The sequence below is a fragment of the Miniopterus natalensis genome, chromosome 18, assembly GCF_054644295.1.
Source record: "Miniopterus natalensis isolate mMinNat1 chromosome 18, mMinNat1.hap1, whole genome shotgun sequence".
NCBI classification, from domain to species: domain Eukaryota; kingdom Metazoa; phylum Chordata; class Mammalia; order Chiroptera; family Miniopteridae; genus Miniopterus; species Miniopterus natalensis.
In genome coordinates, this window is record NC_142098.1 from 33438748 (window position 1) to 33459239 (window position 20492).

Consider the following 20492-nt stretch of genomic DNA (forward strand, 5'->3'; position numbering starts at 1 on the left):
CAAGGTATACCTTCAGAGAAACTTTGTATGAGTATGACCGTCTCTTCATATGTCAGTAATTGATCATAGGAAGACTTTTGCTCTATATTTTCTTATCTCAACCCACGAAGTCCAACACTGGTTGGTCCCAGTCATCTCCAGTAGAGCAGGGCAGTAGTTCTCAAAGTATGACTGCTAAAAAAAAAATTGTGGTCGGACTGCCCATCAGAATCTAGTCAAGAAAGCAAAACAACACTGGGAATTTCAAATAAGAGGTTAATTACAGAAAGCTAATTACACAGTGTTGAAGGACTGAAAGAGGAAAGGGGGGATAGAATTTTAACTTCAAGGAGGAGCTAATGCCATAGAGCCTGGGTACCAAAGAGGGAAGAGGTGAATTTACCAGGACCTAAGATCTCTGAAAAGGGGTCTCAGCCTGGCTGTTGAGTTTGGTAGTCTAGTGCTAGGAAAGCAGAAAGAATCTGCATGCCAGCTATAGCCCTCCTGTGTTGCTAGAGAGATACTGAAAAACTGGAAAATAGGAAGCCAGTTCCTTTTGCTTTTCTGCCTTCCAATCTCCCTTTAATGTCTCCATTGGCAGAGTAAAACAGGAAGCCAGTGAGCAAGGGAGACTGGGAAATATCTTTGTCAGAGTCCCAGCACCACAGAATAGAGAAAGGCATGCTTGGAGCTGAAACAATGACAGGGAAATAATTAGCACACGATCCTTTTTAAATTTGCTGGAAAGTAAATTAATTTATCTACTTTTTCAAATGTTTTCTTCCCCAAAACTTTTCTTAATTGTGTTCTTATAAAATAATTCCTTTAGATTACAAAAAAATGGTGCATATTTAGTAATGGTATCTTAATAACAAAGCAATACAAATTCTGAAATAGCTTGTTTAGTTTAATATACAGTTGTTTGGAGAAACTCATATTTTTACCTATTTTGTTATTTATATAATATACATTTTCCCAACTTTGTTATTATCTAATATAAATATTTCATGGTGAACCACTAATTTCCCCCATGACTTCATAGTGTGAGAGTCATGGTATGTGATTTTTTGGGTAAACTATTATGTACATTAGTTATTTCTTTTTTAAATTGAAGTACAGTTGACATATAACATTATATTAGTTTTAGGTGTACAACATAATGATTTGATATTTGTATATGTTGTAAACTGATCACCACAATATATCTAGTTATCATCATACATAGTTACAAAAAATTTTATGAGAACTCTTTAACAACGTTTAAATACACAATTCAGTATTATTAACTAGAGTCACCATGCTAAGTGTGTACTGTTTGACCTCTACGCATTTTGCACATCTCCCACACCCATCAATGGCAACCATCAATCTGTTCTCTGTATCTGTGAGCTCAATTTCATAAGTTATTTCATATTTGAAGACAGTAGTTCTTGTCTGAATTGAGAATGAAATAAAACTGAGAGTGAAGAAACCAAGAATGACTTCTTATCTTAGTTATTTTAATTCAATAGAAATAGGATAATTTCTTCAAGAAATAGTTTTAAAACAATTACACATCATAGGCAAAATGGGGGGGGGAGGCAAACCTCAGCAGCCCAAATGTCCATATCAGATGAGTGGATAAAACAGCTATGGTCCATTTACACAATGGAATACTTCTTGGCTGTAAAAAGGAAGAAAATTTTACCCTTTGCGACAGCATGGATTGACCTGGAGAACATTACATTAAGTGAAATAAGCCAGTCAGAGAAAGACAAGTACCATATGATTTCACTCTTGTGGAATTTAGTGAACAAACTGAACTAACAAGCAAAATAGAAACAGACTCACAGATAGAGGGCAGGCCGACAGCTGTGTGTGTTTGGGGGGAGGGGGAGTATTTGGGGGGTGGAGGAATTGAGCAAAAAAGGAAAAAAGAGAAAGCTAAAAAAAAGTGAACCTCAACCTAAATCTTATACCTTAAAAAATAAACTCAAGGTGTATCATAAACTATGCAATTTTCATGTTAAACTTAAATTTTTTTGTGCACATGAAGAAAATAGAAAATTTAGCAAGGAAAGGGAAGAGTACAAAGAACAAAATGGAATATTTTGAACTGGAAAATACAGTAACCAAGTTGGAAGAGTGAGGTTGCTCAGTCTATGCCTAGGGGGTGTTATAGTGAGCCATTCAAGCTTTTAGAGAAGTTATTCTAATAAAAGACTGAGAACTTTTTTATTTTATTATGCAAAAAAATACGGTAACCAAAATAAAAGACTCAATAGATGTGCTCAAGAGCAGAATGAGAGGACAGAAGAAAGTATCAGTGAACTTGAACATAGAGAAATTACCCAGTATGAACAACAGAGGAAAACTATGCTGAGTCCTACAAAGAAACAGTAAAGATTGTGAGGCTGAAAAAGCATTCAAAGAAATAATGGCAGAAAATTCCACAATTTTGGCAATAAACATAAGCCTACAGATTCAAGAAGCAGAGCAAACTCCCAAACAGGATAAACCCAACAAAATTCATGCCAAGAAACAACAATCAAACTTCAGAAAACTAAATACAGGAAAAAGTTTTTGAAAGAAATGACACATTAGCTGTAGAGGAACTATGATACTGTTACTATAGTTATACAAGATGTTACCATTAGGGAAAACTGAATGTGGGTATACAAATTAAATAGTACTATAGGGTATTGTTACTTTAACCTCATATAAATCTATACTTATTTCTAACTAAAAACATTTTGAAAGTCCCAGTAGAAAAAAATAGACAAAATATATAAATGGGCTATTCAGAGAAAAGGAAATTTGAGTACCAAAAATATTTGAAAGGCCTCAATATAAAACAGCTGTGGTAGTGACCTTTCACATCCACTGAGCCCTTACCTGACATATATAAAATCACCAACATCTGCATTCCCATTTAAGAATCCAGAAACCAAAGAAACCTTTGTTGAGATATATTGAAATTGCTTCTGCTGTGATGTTGGCAACAGTCCTTGAGCTTGACTTGTTAGACCACTAATCACATTTTATAGTATGCATGAATGGTCTCTCTCCCTCAATCTGAAACCAGCCCAAATGCAGGCAATTTTTTCCTCCCAAATGGAGAGTTGGTTATCCCAAATATTGAATGTTTCTTTTGTTATTTTACTATTTTCAACTAGAGAAAAAATAGTGTTTGAAATAAAAATTAAATTTTAAAAAGCTGGCCTCAAATGCAATATACTACTGATTTTTATTATTCTAATTAACATGAGGACACAGCAAGCAAAGCATATCTTAATTCAGGCTTGGTTTGTGTATTAGCAAAGAGAATTCTCTATAAATGTATTTGATCAAAAATAAGAACCCATTTAAAAATTGTTTCTATGGGTCCAGGTTTCCTGCAACCCTGATTCTTTTTTAGAAAAACAGATAATAAAGAAAGGCAAGAAAGAATATAAACAAAAGCAACATAATTTTGACAATCAGATTTGTTACCACTGTCATATTTGCTTGCTTGCTTTAAGAGATATTACAGGTAAATATAGCCACTCCCTCCAAACTTTTTCCATTTCATAAAAGTGGAATCCACGGTAATATATGGATCCATGGTAAATACACAGTACTATTCTTTGTATTATTGTATTAAGTGTATACAAAAATATCATGTTTTATTGTACACTTTGCTTTTTACTCCTAATATTATATATTGTGAACTATCCGTGTAACTATGTCAAATTTGTATTCTGTAAATAATGTATTCATCACAGACATAATCACATCATATTGATCTACCTCTCAATAGAAATTTATGCTAAGTCCAATCTGCAGTAATAGAAAGCATAATACAGTGAACATATATATCTCTGTGCATATATGTGGGTGCTCTAAAGATAATACACCAAAATAGAATACAGTGAGCACAATTATCTCTTTGTGCACATATGTAGGTGCCTTTGAAACCAATACACCAAAAAAGAATTGATCGATCCGTATTTGTGTTTTTTAAAAAATCCTGTTACTCTAAAGTAATATATACTATTTTCATCATAGTTTTAGAATTTTGCTTTTTATATTGTTCATTAATCTATTTGGATTTTATTTTTATATATGGTATAGACAGCTAATACTTTTCATTAATATGAATCTTCCATTTATTAAATAGGCCATCCTTTATCCAATGATTTCCATAGCAGTATCATACACAAAATCTGCATATCTCTGTCTTCTAATCCTCAATTTGTTTCTGCTGATTTACCCCTCAAGAACACATTATTTAAATGACACAGTTTAAAATAAAGTATGTGATGATATCTAGTATACTGTCTTCTCTTTTGTTTGGTTTTTCACATTTTTTTCAGCTATCTTTAGTCCTTTATATTCCAATATAATATTTTAAATCAGCCTGCGAAATTCTTAAAGTAAAACTAACTAATGAAAACTCTAAGTGAAAGTACTTTATAAGTACTTTAGAGATTTGTGGGGGGGAAAAACTACTTTTTTACAATGCCAAGTCTTTTCAGTGTTATTTTTCTAAATCTTTAAGGTGTTCTTTTATGCTCTTCAAAATATTTTATAATTTTACATATATAGTAATTCATTTTTCTGTCTATTCTTACATAATTTATATCAACACATTTTCTAGTGACTTCTCATATAAAAGGTTATTTTTATAATTTCTCTTTTCCCCCAGTCTTTTTCTTGATAATACATTGGCTAGGAGCCCAAGTATCATGTTGACAAGCTGACAGAAGATATCTTGTTTCAGGTTTTAATAAAAATGATAAATAAATATTATTAGTAGATAAGATATATGCTAAAAGTTTTTGATGATCAGCTTTTTCATTATACAATTTGTAACCCTGGTAAGAATTCTCATGTTTCATGAATGTGTAACTTCTTCAAAAGGCTTTCTCATATTCATTGTTTTCTGTTCTAGAATCAATTATGTATTATGAAAGGAGGTGCTAATTCCTTCTGGAGGTTTTTCCATATTCACGATATTCATAGGGTTTCTATTTCTAAAGAGTATGAATTTTCTGGTGTCTAACAAGATGTGATTTTTGGCTGAAAGCCTTACCACACTCATTACAATGATAAGGCTTCTCACCTGTATGTTTTCTCATATGTAGTGTAAGAGATGAGATTTGAGAGAAGGCTTTTCCACATTTACTGCAGTCAAAGGGTTTCTCACCTGTATGACCTCGTATATGTATAGTGAGAGATGAGCTTTGGGAGAAGGCTTTTCCACATTTATTACATTCATAGGGTTTTTCACCAGTATGACCTCTCATGTGCACAATAAGGGAAGTTCTTTGAGAGAAAGCTTTTCCACATTCATTACATACATAGGGCTTCTCACCTGTATGACTTCTCATATGTAAGTTAAGCAATGAGCACTGAGAGAAGGATTTCCCACATTTATCACATTCATAAGGCTTTTCCCCCGTGTGACTTCTAAGATGAAGAGTAAGGGATGCAATTTGAGAGAAAGCTTTACCACATTTATTACAACCATAAGGCTTCTCTCCAGTGTGGACTTTTTGATGAGTAATAAAGTTTTGCTTTTGGCTGAAGGCTTTACCACATTCATTACATTCATAGGGTTTCTCCCCAGAATGAATTTTTTCATGAGCAATGAGATTTGATTTCTGGCTAAAGGCTTTGCTACATTCTTTACATATATAGGGTTTTTCTCCAGTGTGAATTCTCTGGTGTCTAACGAGATTTGACAGCTGAATAAATGCTTTCCCACATTCATTACATTCATAAGGTTTCTCTCTAGTATGAATCTTCTGGTGTGTAATGAAGTTTTTCTTGTGGCTGAAGGCTTTTCTACACTCCTTACACTCATACGGTTTCTCACCAGTATGACTTCTCATATGGACAGTAAGGGCTGAACTTTGAGAAAAGGATTTGCCACATTCATTACATTCATAGGGTTTCTCACCTGTATGAATTCTTACATGTATAATAAGCATGGAAAACTGAGAGAAGGCTTTTCCACATTTATCACATTTATAAGGTTTTTCTCCTGTATGACTTCTCATATGAAGAGCAAGGGATGCAATTCGAGGGAAAGCTTTACCACATTCATTACATGCATAAGGTCTCTCCCCGGTATGAACTTTCTGATGTGCAATGAGGCTTTGCTTCTGGCTGAATGCTTTTCCACACTCATCACATTCATAAGGTTTCTCTCCAGTATGAATTTTTTCATGATCAATAAGATTGGATTTCTGGCTGAAGAATTTCCCACATTCCTTACATGCATAAGGTTTCTCTCCAGTATGAATTCTTTGATGTCTACTGAGATTTGACACTTTAATGAAAGCTTTCCCACATTCATTACATTCATAAGACTGTTCCCTACTGTGAATTTTCTGATGTTTTAGGAGTTTTTCCTTATGGCTGAAGGCTTTCCTACATTTTTTACATTCATAGGGTTTCTCTCCAGTGTGACTTCTCAGGTGTCTGATGAGATCCAAGGTTTGACTAAATCCTTTTCCACAATGATTACACTTAAAGGGGGTTACTACAAGATGTGATGAGCTATTGCCAGATGACTTCATAGGTTCATTATATTCACAGTATTCCTTTTTTATAAGGATTCTCTCATTATTTTGATGGTCAAAATTATGTTCTAAATACTTTCCAAATAAGTTAGGGTCATAGAGGTTGTGAATAGAAGGAAAAAAGTTTGAGTTTGGAGAAAACATGTAAGAAATTTTCTTATGACATTCACTGACTTTTTCTTCAGTCAAAGTTTTTATGAACTTATCTCCAAGTTGTGTCAAAAGTCTGTCCTGTATATTCTGATGGTCAACGTTTCTCCATATTTCTCCTAGAACAGATTATGAGTAAACATTACTTGTCAATTTTTCCAATATTATATCAAGAAAATTAAAAAAAAAAAAGCTATTATAGGATTGCTTCTTGGCTTAAGCCCTAGTTTTCCACTATTAAGTAAATTCCAGGAACATATATCTTCTACTTCCTAAGCTTTAGAAAATTTTAGGAAGGTAAATATGAGTAGAGGTAGACATCTATAAATACAAATAGCCTTGATTGCTTTTAAATGGGATCTGAAAGAAAACAGATAAACTGTTCAGTAAAAAAGAATGCAGAATTTTCAAATAAAGTTAGAAGAAATAATGATAGAGAAAAACAAAGACAGGAAGTTAATCATAAAACTATTTGGTGGAACTCTATTGAAATACATTCTTACAAACTATTAGACATGAATAATTTTTTGAAAAATTTAAATGACCAAAATGACTCTATAAGATATAGAAAACTTGTTAGACCAACTTCCACAAAATAAGTAGAAAAACATTAAAAGAAATCGGCTAAAAACAAAACAAATAGAAAAGATGCAGATTCACATGAAATTTTAACATTGAAGAGACAACTCTCCTGCTGTGCAGAATGTTACAAAAGAGAAAAAGAAGAATTTCCAATTTTTTTGTCTGTGAAACAAACAATATTAATACCAAAACCTGACAAATGTCAACCAAAAAAGCAAATTATACACCAATTTCACTTACAAATATCAATGTAAAAATTCTACATAAAATATCGAAATGACCCACCTGAGATTTTTTCCCCAGGAATATAAGTATGTTTCAATAGGAGAAATATTTTTCAATAAAAATTCATTTACTCCAAGTAAATAAGTTAAGTGAAAAATCAAGTAATCATTTCAAAAGATATTAGAGATGATAAAGCTCAGAATCCATTTCCTATTAATAAAACCTTTATAAAATGGGACCAGACAGACACATTATTTAACTTGAGAAATAAAGTACAGTACAACTTAAACGAAAGCACCATACTTAATGGGGAAAATCCCAACACATACACACTAAAGTCAGGAAGAAGATGAGTACTATTCCACTGTTATTACAGTACTGGGTAGTGCATTAAATAGAGAAAGAAATCAGAGGTATAAAAAGTTGGAAAGGAGCCCTAGTCGCTTTTGCTCAGTAGTTAGAGCGTTGGGAAACTGTCACATGATGAAGTGTGCAGGTGATGTTTTGTTGAGATGTACACTTGAAACCTGTATGGTTTTGTTAACCAATGTCACCCCAACAGACTCAATTTAAAAACTTTAATAGCCTGGCTGGCATGGGTCATTGGTTGAGCATCGACCTATGATCCAGGAGATCCGGGTTCTATTTCCAGTCAGGGCACATGCCCAGGCTGTGGGCTTGATCCCCAGTGGGGGGGTGTGAAAGAGGCAGCTGATCAATGACTCTCTCATCATTGATGTTTCTATCTCTCTCTCTCCCCCTTTCTCTCTCTCAAATCAATAGACTTTAAAAAAAAAAAAAAGGAATAAATTTAACCAGAAATGTCTCCAAATTATAAGAAAACTTTAAAATGCACACATATTTGAACAAATAAAATAGTGTAATGGGTTGAATTGTGTACCCCTCCACACCAAAAAAAAAGTTATAAAAAAACATTCAGCAGCAAAGATGACAATTATCACAGGATAACCTAACAACTTAAAGTGGTTTCAATAAGAATGTTTAAAAATACAAGTAAGTAATAGCTCAAAAGAGACTGATGCTAGGGGTTTGCCACCAGAGAGGGGAAATGGTTAAGAAAAGAATAATTACTTTTCAATATACATTCTCTAGTAGACTAAAACAACTGGTACTGTAAGCATGTATTATATATTTTTAAAAGTAAATAAAATTATTTTGAATAATGCAGCAATTAAAAATGAGAACAATGGGAAAGTAACAATTAGATGCGAGTTAGAACATACAACTGAGTCTACCTAGCATGATTGGGTAGGGAGAAAGTATAGTGGGATCTAATGAACAAAATGAACTAACAAACAAAACAGAGACAGACTCATAGATAGAGAGCAGGCTGACAGCTGGGGATGTGGAGGGATTGAGCAAAAAATTAAAAAAAGAAAGATAACTAATGGACACGAACAACAGTGTGGTGACTGCCAGGGGGAGGAGGATAAGGGAGGTGGAGGAGGGTGTAGGGGCGATAAATGGTGATGGACGGAGACCTGACTTGGGGTGGTGAACACACAATGTACTGTACAGATGATGTGTTGTAGAATTGCATACCTGAAACCTGTATAATTTTGTTAACCAGTGTCACCCCAATAAATTCAACAAATATAGCAGAAAATGTGAGCTAACAGAAAAGTAGCACTGTCTTTAAAACTTTTCTTGAAGTAAAATGTAGCCATTACTGAAGTATGAGAGCAAAAGCTAACAATACAGTGGGAAGTATAATTATGGGTACAAAATAAGATGCTAAGGCATTTACAGTGGAAGGAACAAAAGAAATTAGAAAGTAAAGGACTATAAATATTAACAGGTTTATTTGAACTATAATTCCATGAATATCTGAAAGCAAAAAGAAAGGATCCTATGTAAAAAGGTGGGGAGACACCGAAGATGTCAAAAACAGAATGATTATCAAAGTAAAGCTGGAAATGAGTTAGAAAATATTGATATTTAACACATAGGTAAACGGTCCACTGTTCCTTTAAGTTCCCTGGAAAGAAGTTCTGAGGAAAGAAGAATCTTAACTAGAAATGACAGATTTATAAAGAATTCACACCACTTGTCACTATAAAAGTCTAGTCTTTATGAAAATATCTTTGAAGGACATTTCAGAGGAATCAACTATTCACATATTAACCATAAAGGTCCTGGCCCCTTCTCGCCTGTCTGGTTCCCTTCCACTAACCTGGATGGTGTTTCCTTAACACTTCTTCCTCTGTCACCCATGGTTCTTCTTCTTGCTCCAACTTGAAAATCACATCAGGTTTGGTGAATGGACAGCCTGTCAAAGGGAAATGACATAAGATTTAGGCATAAAACCAGGATTTACCCAGTTTTTTAATTTCTAAAAGAAAAAACATCACATTAGCAACATCCTGTCAGTTTATGTTCATTCACTGAATTAGCAAGCATATATCTTTAATAATCACCATGGGTTAGAGATCTTTAGAACAAAGAATCATTTAAGAATTTAGGCTGGCACAGGAACACCAAACTTTCTGAAGGACAAGAAAAGTGTGGTTTCTGGGGATGCTGCCCCCTGAATCATAACCAAAAAGGACCTTTTGTTTTGAAAGCTGTAGCATGCACATTCATGTGAGTAAAGGCATCTAAAGGCAAAATTTGCTCTAACACTTAAAGGTTCCACACACTTCAGAAAATTGGGGGGGGGGGGGGGGGAGGACAACTTTACTCCCAGAACTTGGGTTATACAGGAAACTACCCTTACCCACTGTGATTAAGTTGTTATAGTTTTCTAGCATCACATTCCTGTACAGGTTCCTTTGAGCAGGATCCAATTGTTGCCACTCTTCCTGGGTGAAGTCAATCGCCACATCTTTGAAAGTCACTGTTTCCTGTAACAACACACTCCTATTTAATCTGAAGTCATCCATCCTAGATGATGTGGGCAAAACATATTGAACTGTGTTCTCATGGTATGCACAGGCAAGAGGTTATAAAACATTTACCTGGTTTTTTAATTTCTAAAAGAAAAAATATCACATTAGCAACATCCTGTCAGTTTATGTTCATTCACTGAATTAGCAAGCACATATCTTTAATAACCACCATGGGTTAAAAAGATCTTGGGCACCAATTTATATTGAGTGTGGAAGATGGGTGAATATAAAACTTTACTCAAGTTAACTGGTTTGGGAACTCACTAGATGCCTGTGATTCAAAGAGGCAGGAAAAAAAAAAGAAAACAGGATTTGGATGGAAACAGAAGCAGGCAGAGAAGGATATCTAAAATTTGTGATATGGTAAAACATCCAACTAGAGATATATGTTGACATATTGTTGGACATACTATTCATTAGATCAGGAGAAATCTACAATGAAATGAGGATTTCTCATTAGCCTATACTAGTTGTCTGCAGCCATGAAAATGGGCTATGATCACTCAGATCATACATTGAAAAAAAGAGGGCTACAGACAGAATCATACACATAACCACCAGACAAAGAAAAAAATTCATCAATAAAGTTTTTCTAATGTTCTGAACTAGAATTACAAGCAGAACTAAGAGAAAACATTATCAAGAAAGCTGTAGAATAAGTTTCAGAAATGAGATGCTGGTGACAAATTTCTTGAAAGCAATGTGATTTAAATATTAGAAATAGAACATATTTTTCTTAGTTAAAAACTAAAGTGCCCAAAGGAATATAAACATAAGAAAAAAATCTTCAAAAGCACCAGAACAAAGGAAGCTGTCCTTTGTTTCCTACTCCTTGAAGAATTTCTATGAGATAAAAAGAAATCACCAGGCCCTAGGTGGTTTGCTTCAGTGGCTAGAGCGTCGGCCTGTGGACTGAAGGGTCCCAGGTTCAATTCTGGCCAAGGGTACATACCCCGGTTGCAGGCTCGATCCCCGGGCCTGGTTGGGGTATATGCGGAAGGCAACCAATCGATGTGTCTCTCTCAAATCAATGTTTCTCTTTCTCTCCTCTCCCTTCCACTCTCTCTGAAAAGCAATGGGAAAAATATCCTCAGGTGAAGATTAAAAAAAAGAAATCACCAGGAGCTAATTCATAATCACTATTTCTAAGAATTTATATCTAGGTCCTAAAAGGATTCTATGAACATAAACATTCACTAACACTAATGGTTCAGAGTAGGCTGTGGGACTAAAGAAATAATTTTTTGAACCCTTTTCTGTTAAAGAACAAGGCCTTTGAAATAAACAGGTTTAAGAAACCAAAGGCAATTATGGCTGAATATGATGTTCCTCATTTGCTTCCCCTTCTCCTACAACAACAATTTGGCACCCATCCACGCACAAAAGTGCCTTTGTGGGAGCTTTGGGATCCACCATATACTGAAGGGCTCCAGAGGAGTCTCACACACCCATGTCTTGGATAATAGGTATACAGACCTTAGTCCCAGCTCTAGACCCTGTAGTAGCTCATGAACCAACTCTAGTCTCTCTTGGCCATGGTCCAGGAGCCCTTGGAAAAAACTGTCTCAGACAATCACCCATGGATGACAGGTCTCTAGCAGAAAAGTTCCAGGACACCTCTGGAACAAAAAATGAGTTTGGCTCATCAGAAATGGTAAGAGAAACAGTTTGACTTTACTCGCATCACCTCTCCCTCAAGGTAGCACAGATTAGGGCATGAGAGATCATCATCCATAGAGGATCTCACCCACAGAGGAAAGTGAGAGTGAGAATCTGTGTTCCTAGTTGTGCAGGATAGTGCCAAAGAGGCTCATTTCTCTCTTTTCTCATCCTGAGTACTGAATTCTGAGATACATGATGGGGGAAGGAAGAGTCTAGGAGAGTGGAACGTAAGACTCTTGTAGAGCCTTAATGGGACACAGATCCTACTACTGCATTGCAGACTTCATCAAAAAGCCAGTCCATGAGCTTCTGGGTATGCTTTGCCTGTAGACTCCCCCAACACACATCCACGGGCACCCAAAAGCTCTGTAGGCCTCACCCTCTCCACACACACACACACCCAGTAGCTGGTTCCTTGTGCATACTCCCAGTGGTGGTAGTGAGAGCAAGCTTTGGCAAATGACCAGTGAGCATGTGCAGAAAGTCAGCCTGAATCTGCAGGCCAGAGAAAGACCACAAACGTGAGCTTTAGCACTGCCTTTTGGAAAACGAAAGAGAGGTTCTCAGCAAGTACCCTGCCTGGTGTATTGCAGGATCAAGAAAAGGCATACAAGCTTAAGAATTCTGCCACAAGAGGGAAGAGTGGAGTGGGTATATCCATAGAAACTCTGTGAAAGCCTCAGAATCCCTAACAGAGTTGACGAGTTATTTCTATCCTGAAAGCAGTTAGTAGAGACTGGAGGAGGTGACTGTTACTTCAATGAAAAACTTCAAAGAACATGAACGCTGGCTGGTGTGACTCAGTAGATAGAGCACTGGCCCACACACCAAAGGGTCATGGGTTCGATCCCCAGTCAAGGGCACATAGTTGGGGTGCAGGTTCGATTCCCAGCCCCAGTCTGGGCGCATGCAGGAGGGAACCAATTGATGTGTCTCTCTCACATCGATGTTTCTCTCTGTCTCTCCCTCCCCCTCCCCCTCCCTCCCCTCCACTCTCTCTAAAAATCAATGGAAAAAATATCCTTGGGTGAGGATTATCAACAACAAAAATAAAACTTCGAAGAACATGAAGAATCAAGGGAACATAATACCACAAAAGGATCACAATAATCTTTGAGTTACTGATCCCAAAGACTTTGTGATTTGCACCCATCCCCCTCCAAAATTCAAAATAGCTCTTTTAAAGAAACTCAAAGAGCTATAAGAAAACACAGAAACACAATTCAACAATATCAGGAAAACAATACATGAATGAAATAAGAAGTTTAATAAAGATATAAAAAAAGAACCAAACAAATTCTGGACCTGAAGAATACAATGAATGAAATGAAAAATTCAATGGCAAAACGGATCAATCAGAAGAAAGAATCTGTAAGTTAGAAGACAGGAAGTGTGAGTTATTGAGTCAGAGGATAAAAAAGAATGAAGACAATGAAGAAAACCTCTGTGAATTACAGGACATCACCAAATGAAACTATATTTACATTGTGGGAATCTCAGAATAAGAAGAGAGAGGGGAAAGGGGTAGAAAGATTATTTAAAGAAATAGTGCCTGAGAACTTCCCAGATATAGGGAGAGATTTTGATATCCAAGTTTTCATAAAACTCATAGGTTACCAAACAAACTCAATTTAAAGAAATCCTCTCTAAGACACAATAAATAAAACTGTCAAAAATCAAAGACAAAGAGAGAATCTTAAAAGGAGCAAGAAAAAAGAAGCTTATAACATTGAGAACCCCCATTAGGATAACAGATTTTTTAGCAGAAATCTTACAGGCCAGAAGACAGTAAGATGATATATTCAAAGTACTAAAAGAAAGAAAAAATCTGCAAACTAAGAAGATACTATCCACCAAAGTTGTTCAGAAGTGGAGAGAGACTTTCCCAACAAAAGATGAGAGAGTTCATCACCTCTAGACCTACCTTAGAAGAAATGCTGAAAGAAGTTCTTCAAGCTGAAATAAAAGGATGCTAATTAGTAACATGAAAAAATAAAAACATACACACACTGGTAAAGGTTAAGTATATAGTCAAATTTAGGAAACTCTAATACTGCAATATGGTGGTGTGTTAAGCTCTTAACTCTGATCTAAAAGTTAAATAATAAGTATTAAAAATAACTACAGCTATAATAATTTGTTAATCACAATATAAAAAGAGGTAAACTGTGACATCAAACACATAAAAGAGGGAAAAGTATAGAGTTTTTGTATGTGATCAAAGTTAAGTTGCTACCAATGTAAAATAGAATGTTATACCTATAAACAAGGCAAAACTAAAGTAGAAACACAAAAGACAGAGAGAAGGGAATCATAAAATCATCCACTCACAAAAGAAGGCAATGAGAAAAAGAAACAAGGGAACTATAAAACAGCCAGAAAACAATGAATAAGATGCCATGAGTAAGACTACTCATCAAAAATTACTCTAAATGTAAATGGATTGAATTCTCTAGTCAAAAGACATAAAGTGGCTCAATGTATAAAAAGAAAACAAGATCCAACTATATGCTCTCTACAAGAGACTCACTTTAGCTTAAAGGACACACATAGGCTCCATGTTGATGGTAAAAGATATTCCATGCAAGTGGAAAATTAAAAAAAGCAGTGGTAGCTACATTTATATCAAATTACACAGACCTTAAGACAAAAACTGTAGCAAGTGACAAAGAAGGTCATTATAAAATGATAAAAGTGGTCAATTCATTACAAAGATATAATTATCATAGATATATATGAACCCAATATTGGAGCACCTAAATAATAAACAAATACTAATAGATATGAAGAGAGAGCTAGACAACAATACAATAATAGGAGACTTCAACCCTACTTTTAAGCATGAATAGATCATGGAGACAGAAAATCAAATAAGGAAACATTGGATTTGACCTATATTTTAGAATACATGAACCTAACAGACGTATAGAGAATATTCTACTCAAAAGTACCAGAATACACATTCCTCCAAGTGTATACAGAGCATTCTCCAGGATAGGACACTTGCTGTGTCATAAAACAAGATAAACAATATAGACAAACCTTTAGCTAGACTAAAAATAATAGAAGAGTCAACTGAATGAACTCAGAAATAGAAGACATTATAATTGATACCACAGAAATACGAAAGTTCATAAGAGACTACTGTAAACAATTATATGCCAACAAATTGGATAACTTAGAGAAAATGAATAAATTCCTATAAACATTCAGCCTACCAAGACTGATTCATGAAGAAAGAGAAATTTTGAACCGACCAATAACAAGTAAGGAGACTGAATCACTAATCAAAAATCTTCCAATAGAGAAAAACTCAGGACCAGATGGTTTCCCTGGTGAATTCCACTAAATATATAAAGAAGAATGGATGCCAATATTTTTCAAACTCTCCCCCCACCCCCCAAAAAAGCAATTAAGTGAAAGGAACACTCCCAGGCTCATTTTGAAACCAGCTTTACCCTTATTTAAAAAAACAAATAAGGACACCACAAGAAGAGAAAACTACAGACCAATATCCACAAAAAATATAGGCAAATTCTCAACAAAAAATTAGTAAAGATTATTTAGGTGTGGAATTTTAACAAATCAAATGCATAGAAACAGAGTAGAATGGTGGTTGCAGGGGGCTGGGAGTTGGAGGAAATGGGGAGATGTTGGTCACTGGGCACAAAATTCCAGTTATAAGGTGAATGAATAACTTCTGGGGATCTAATATACAGCCTAGTGATTATAGTTAACAATAATGTATTAGGCACTTAAAGATTCTACAAGAGTAGATCTTAAATATTCCCACTACATAAAAATTAATGGTAATTACGTGACAGAATGGCAGTGTTAGCTAATGCCATGGTGGTTATAATTTTGTAATATATAAGTATATCAAATCAGCGTGTACACCTCAAACTTACACAATGTTATATGTAAATTGTATCTCAATAAAGCAAGAAGAAAAATTTAAAGACACAAAAGTCAAATTGTCAAGTTAAAAAACTCAAACTTACACAATGTTAAATGTAAATTGTATCTCAATAAAGCAAGAAGAAAAATTTAAAGACACAAAAGTCAAATTGTCAAGTAAAAAAACTCCTGAACTTCTGCTTAACTGGGATAAATCCAAAATAAGCTTGGACAAAGCACTTGGTGAGGAAGTAGGGCTGAGGAGAAAACATAATGCAGAAAGCTGGTCCTAGAATAATCACATTGAAGGACAGGAACACATAAGATAAATTTTTGCTGATACTGCCTCAGTCTCAGATTTCTCCTCAGGAAGATGGATCAATAAACTAACAAATTTTAAAAACCAACACCAAAGATTTTGCGAGAAAATCCTAATTGCACCGAGCTTAAGACTGTGAAAATCCAAAAAGAGATAATTAAAATAAATTTGAAAATATTTAATAATAATAATTTAATAAATGCGAAGGTCTAATCCTAAAATGAGAAATGCTGAACTTACATGCATAAATATCCATATTTAAAAGTTGATATTTTAGGTATAAATAATTAGGTAAATGTTTAATAAGCTAAATGAATAAAAAGAAATTAAAAACGTACAAAATTAGGAATAAAACAATCTCAATGACATGAATAATTTACAAGGAAATATGAAAACAACACTGATCTAAAAATAAAAACAGCCCAGCTGGCATGGCTCAGTGGCTGAGTATTGACCTATGACCCAGGAGATCTCGGTTTGATTCATAGGTTGATGCTCAACCACTGAGCCACGCCGGCTGGGCAGGATGTCCTAATTTAAATGAGGCTGTGGGCCTCAGCACAAAAGATGGTAAGTAGAGTTAACTACATAAAGGGATTTATATACATTAATGAAAAAAGCAGAACGTTGGCACAATTTGTAAATCTTACTCCCTAAAAAGTAAATGTTTGACAAAATGATCAAGTTTAATTACCTCTCTCTGTGGTCTTCACTTGCTTAGATTTTCTCAAAATCATTGGCTTTCTTTTTTTTTAATTTTATTTTTAATTTAATTTAATTTTTTTCATCACCATTTTATCCCCTCTATGCCCTCTTCCACCTCTCCTCCACTCCTGCAATCAGCACCCTGTTGTCTGTCTATGAGTTCTCTCTCTTTCTTTTCTTTTTTACTCAATCCCTCCACCCCCACCCCTACCCTAACTGTTTGCCTGGTCTGCATCTATGAGCCCATCTCTATCATTGGCTTCTTAAAGGGAGAAGAATCTATGTTTGAAGGGCATCAGGAATATTTTAGGATTGCACCTCAAGCTGAGTCCACTTCAGGTCACACATCTCCGCTACTTCCTCCAGACAGATGGATACCAAAAATCCAGCTTGGTTGCATTAAAGGTGGGAACTGAAGGACAGAGGATGGAGAGCAGGCACTGAGTGGGGCAGATGTGAGGCTTCCAGTTATATCGAGGATGACTTATTAAATCAACTGAGTCAATGGAGACTTTCAATACACAAAGTTAGAGGACAACATTATTAACAAAAATTAGATCTCTGGGGAAAAATTTGGGGACTTTATTCCAAAAACTATGTCAGTCCTTAATTATCAAAGGAATAATTTGGTCCATAATGAAATGGAAGAAAACATGCATCCTAATTTGATATATGCAATTTAGCATCACCAGGGAAGGGAAATAGTAGCGATATTTGTGTGAAATTGAGGACTCCTTCTTCCAATTACATTTTTCAAAGGTGGTTATTATCTTTTTTCAAAGAACAAAAAATAAATTGAATTCAGCTATGTGTGTATATACACACACATATACAGACTCTTTTATTCCTGGCTTCTCTTATTCCACATTTTTGTGAGATTTATCCATATTATAAGAAGCAATAATCTGTTTTATTGTTATGTAGTCTTCCATAACATGCAATACTATAATTTATCCCTTTTTCTGATAATCTTCATTTCTGTTCTTTCCAATGCTGGGCTATTTTAACATATATTCTTCATTTTATCATTGATCAAAACAGACCATCAAAAAGCTGGGTTTATGAAATACAAGAGGTCATACTGTAATATATTCATTGACTTAGGTGCCAATGAAAAGCTTACTTCTGCTAAGAAATGTTCATTTTTATCCTCATGTACAATGCAAATTATGTACTGAATTTCTGCTCTGGTTTGCTTTACCTGTAATAATGAAATTCAAAATTGAAGTTGAACTGTAATGTCTCTGAATGAATGCTTTTCTGCATAGCCATATTTTAACTCTTTCCTGGTTTTAATCTTCTAACTCTATTTCCTCTGAAAATATATGTTATCCATATAAGATTTTCCAATTTACTAAACAGATTACTACAATCCTCTTAAACTACACCGTAGAATAAAGCAGGGAACAAATAGGTTATTTAAAATTTACCTGGAACTCAGTCATTTCCTCTTTCTGGGAATGAACAGGGCCTGAGAAGGCAGAACTGTAGAAGAGAATAAAAGCCATTAGATCAGGCTTGCTTTGTGGTTTCAGAAACTTGTACCCACAGAGATTAAGGTAACGCTGTAGCAAAATGATATTTGAACAAGAAGTGTTTGTGAGAAGCCTGCTCTCTGTCTCCCTCCTGGTTCTTCATTCTAGGAAGCTTCCTCCACACCCAAATGGGTATCTGAAATTTCAGTGACTTTTCCATTTATTACTAATACATTAGTAAATGTATTTAATTATTAAATGGAAAATAGGCAAATGAGTCCAACATGTCAATAAAGTCTAGTGACACAGCAGTTCTAACTTGCTTCTGATGATACTGTCCGGATCAATTCAACATGGTTTTGTCATTCTTCAGAGCTGATCATTAGGGATACTGCAAGTACTTCTTGGCCCTATCACCACTGCAGACCCTCTGCACCACCTTACACTCTGAGCTGTGAGAGCTGGACCAATTTCTGCCTTGTTCTCTACTGTATCTCCAGGGTCCCCCCAAATGCCTGTCACAGGAATGTGTTCAGGGAAAATGCATTAAATATCTGAATGACCAGCACACAACTGTCCGTCTGTGCATCCAATTTTGAGAACTCAAAACCCAAACCAGACCCTACGCACTCTTTACCCAGCATTTACAATATCATGCATGCCTCCAGCATTTATTCAGTTTTTACGAAGATTACTAATATTAATGATAGCCATTGTTATCAAGGGTGTGTAGGCAACCTTATACTATGCCAATATACTGTAGGTTACTGGAGCCTTAGAGGAGAAAAACTGGATAGATTTAGGGAGCCTTTCATAAGAGCATACATTTTGACCCATCAGTTTCACTTCTAGGACGCTGCACCACCCCCACGACCCCAAAATTAGAAGAGTGCACTATAAACACTGGTGTCTATCAGCAACTTTCTGTATATTGCGGATCTAGGGCAGAAAGTGGGGGACAAGGAGCACGAAGCTAGTGTATGCCACACAAAAAATTGTGGCTAATACACAAGTAAAATTTAAAATAAATAAATATTAAAGTGTTAGGGTTATTGACGTGTCATATAAAAACACAGTTCCTATTACCATAATGGAATAAATGAAACACTGGTAGCCTCACAAATCTACACACACAACCGTACTCCACCTTCCACCCGCGGAGTTTCTCATCCGCTCACGATCCCACCGCAGCCAGGCACGCTGGCACGCACGTTCATAGCGAAACATAAAAGGCCACGCACACCCACAAAATCCTCTTATCCACACGACCCCACGGCCACCCTCAGTCACAAATACCTGGCAAATACAGTAACATCACACGCCGTCTGTAACGCGCTCCTCTGGCGGCCTCGGGTAACTACCAGCTGGGGCATAGCCCTCCCGGGCATCCTCCACCGACAACCGTCACCGGTCCGCAGGCCCCTACTCCCACCAAGTCCCGGCCTCGGAGCTCGAGGCTCCCCGGGGACTCACCCCCGAGCCCGCGGACACAGGCCCCAATTCCACATCTCAACGCCGCCCAAGTGGCACGGCGGGTGCGGGCTGCGAAAGAGGCGCCGCTGGGGTCCGTGCAGGCTGCGCTGAGCGACAGCGCAAGCCCCGGGCCCTTAGACAAAGGACAACACTTCCCAGAGCCCCCCGCGGCTCACCCGGGCCGGCCCGTCCTTTCTGTTTGCCAATAGTGTTAATAACCAACCGCTGCGTTCCTAGGCGCCCAGATCGGCCGAGGAGGCTCGGTTCGAGTTTTACGGCAGCAGCTTCCCTGGATCCCGGCGCTCGCAGCCTGTGGGAGTGCAACTTGGTGCTGGGAAGCATCTGAAAAGGTCCGCTGCTTTCCTGCACCGGACTACATTTCCCAGAGGCCGTCGCGGCCCAAGTCAATTTCTGCAAAAAGTCTCTTTCCCCGCGGGATCTTGGGATTCCTGGGGGTTATGGTGCCGCGTCCAGCAAGGAAGACTCGCTCAGTCCGTTTGGTTCCGTCTGATGCGGGTTCCTCCCGGGTCTGGACTTGAGCAGGACGGGGGGAAACTGGGCCGGTTGG

General features: G+C 36.4%; 1 protein-coding gene across 2 annotated transcripts; it reads right to left on the bottom strand.

The window, feature by feature from the left end:
• Positions 1-1461: 1461 nt before the first annotated feature.
• LOC107532221 (zinc finger protein 713) lies at positions 1462-20451 on the bottom strand. 2 transcript variants are annotated; one of them, XM_087826658.1, is made up of 6 exons: positions 20148-20449; positions 18407-18461; positions 10222-10348; positions 9679-9774; positions 5903-6796; positions 1462-1642 (listed from the first exon to the last, which is right to left on the bottom strand). In XM_087826658.1, the coding sequence occupies exons 1-6, from the start codon at positions 20264-20266 to the stop codon at positions 1620-1622; spliced, it is 1314 nt and encodes a 437-aa protein (XP_087682784.1). In that variant the 5' UTR covers positions 20267-20449; the 3' UTR covers positions 1462-1619. The 2 variants fall into 2 exon arrangements, with proteins under 2 accessions (XP_087682784.1, XP_087682783.1); XM_087826657.1 differs by having other exon boundaries at positions 1462-6796; positions 20148-20451.
• Between the last annotated feature and the right edge of the window lie 41 nt (positions 20452-20492).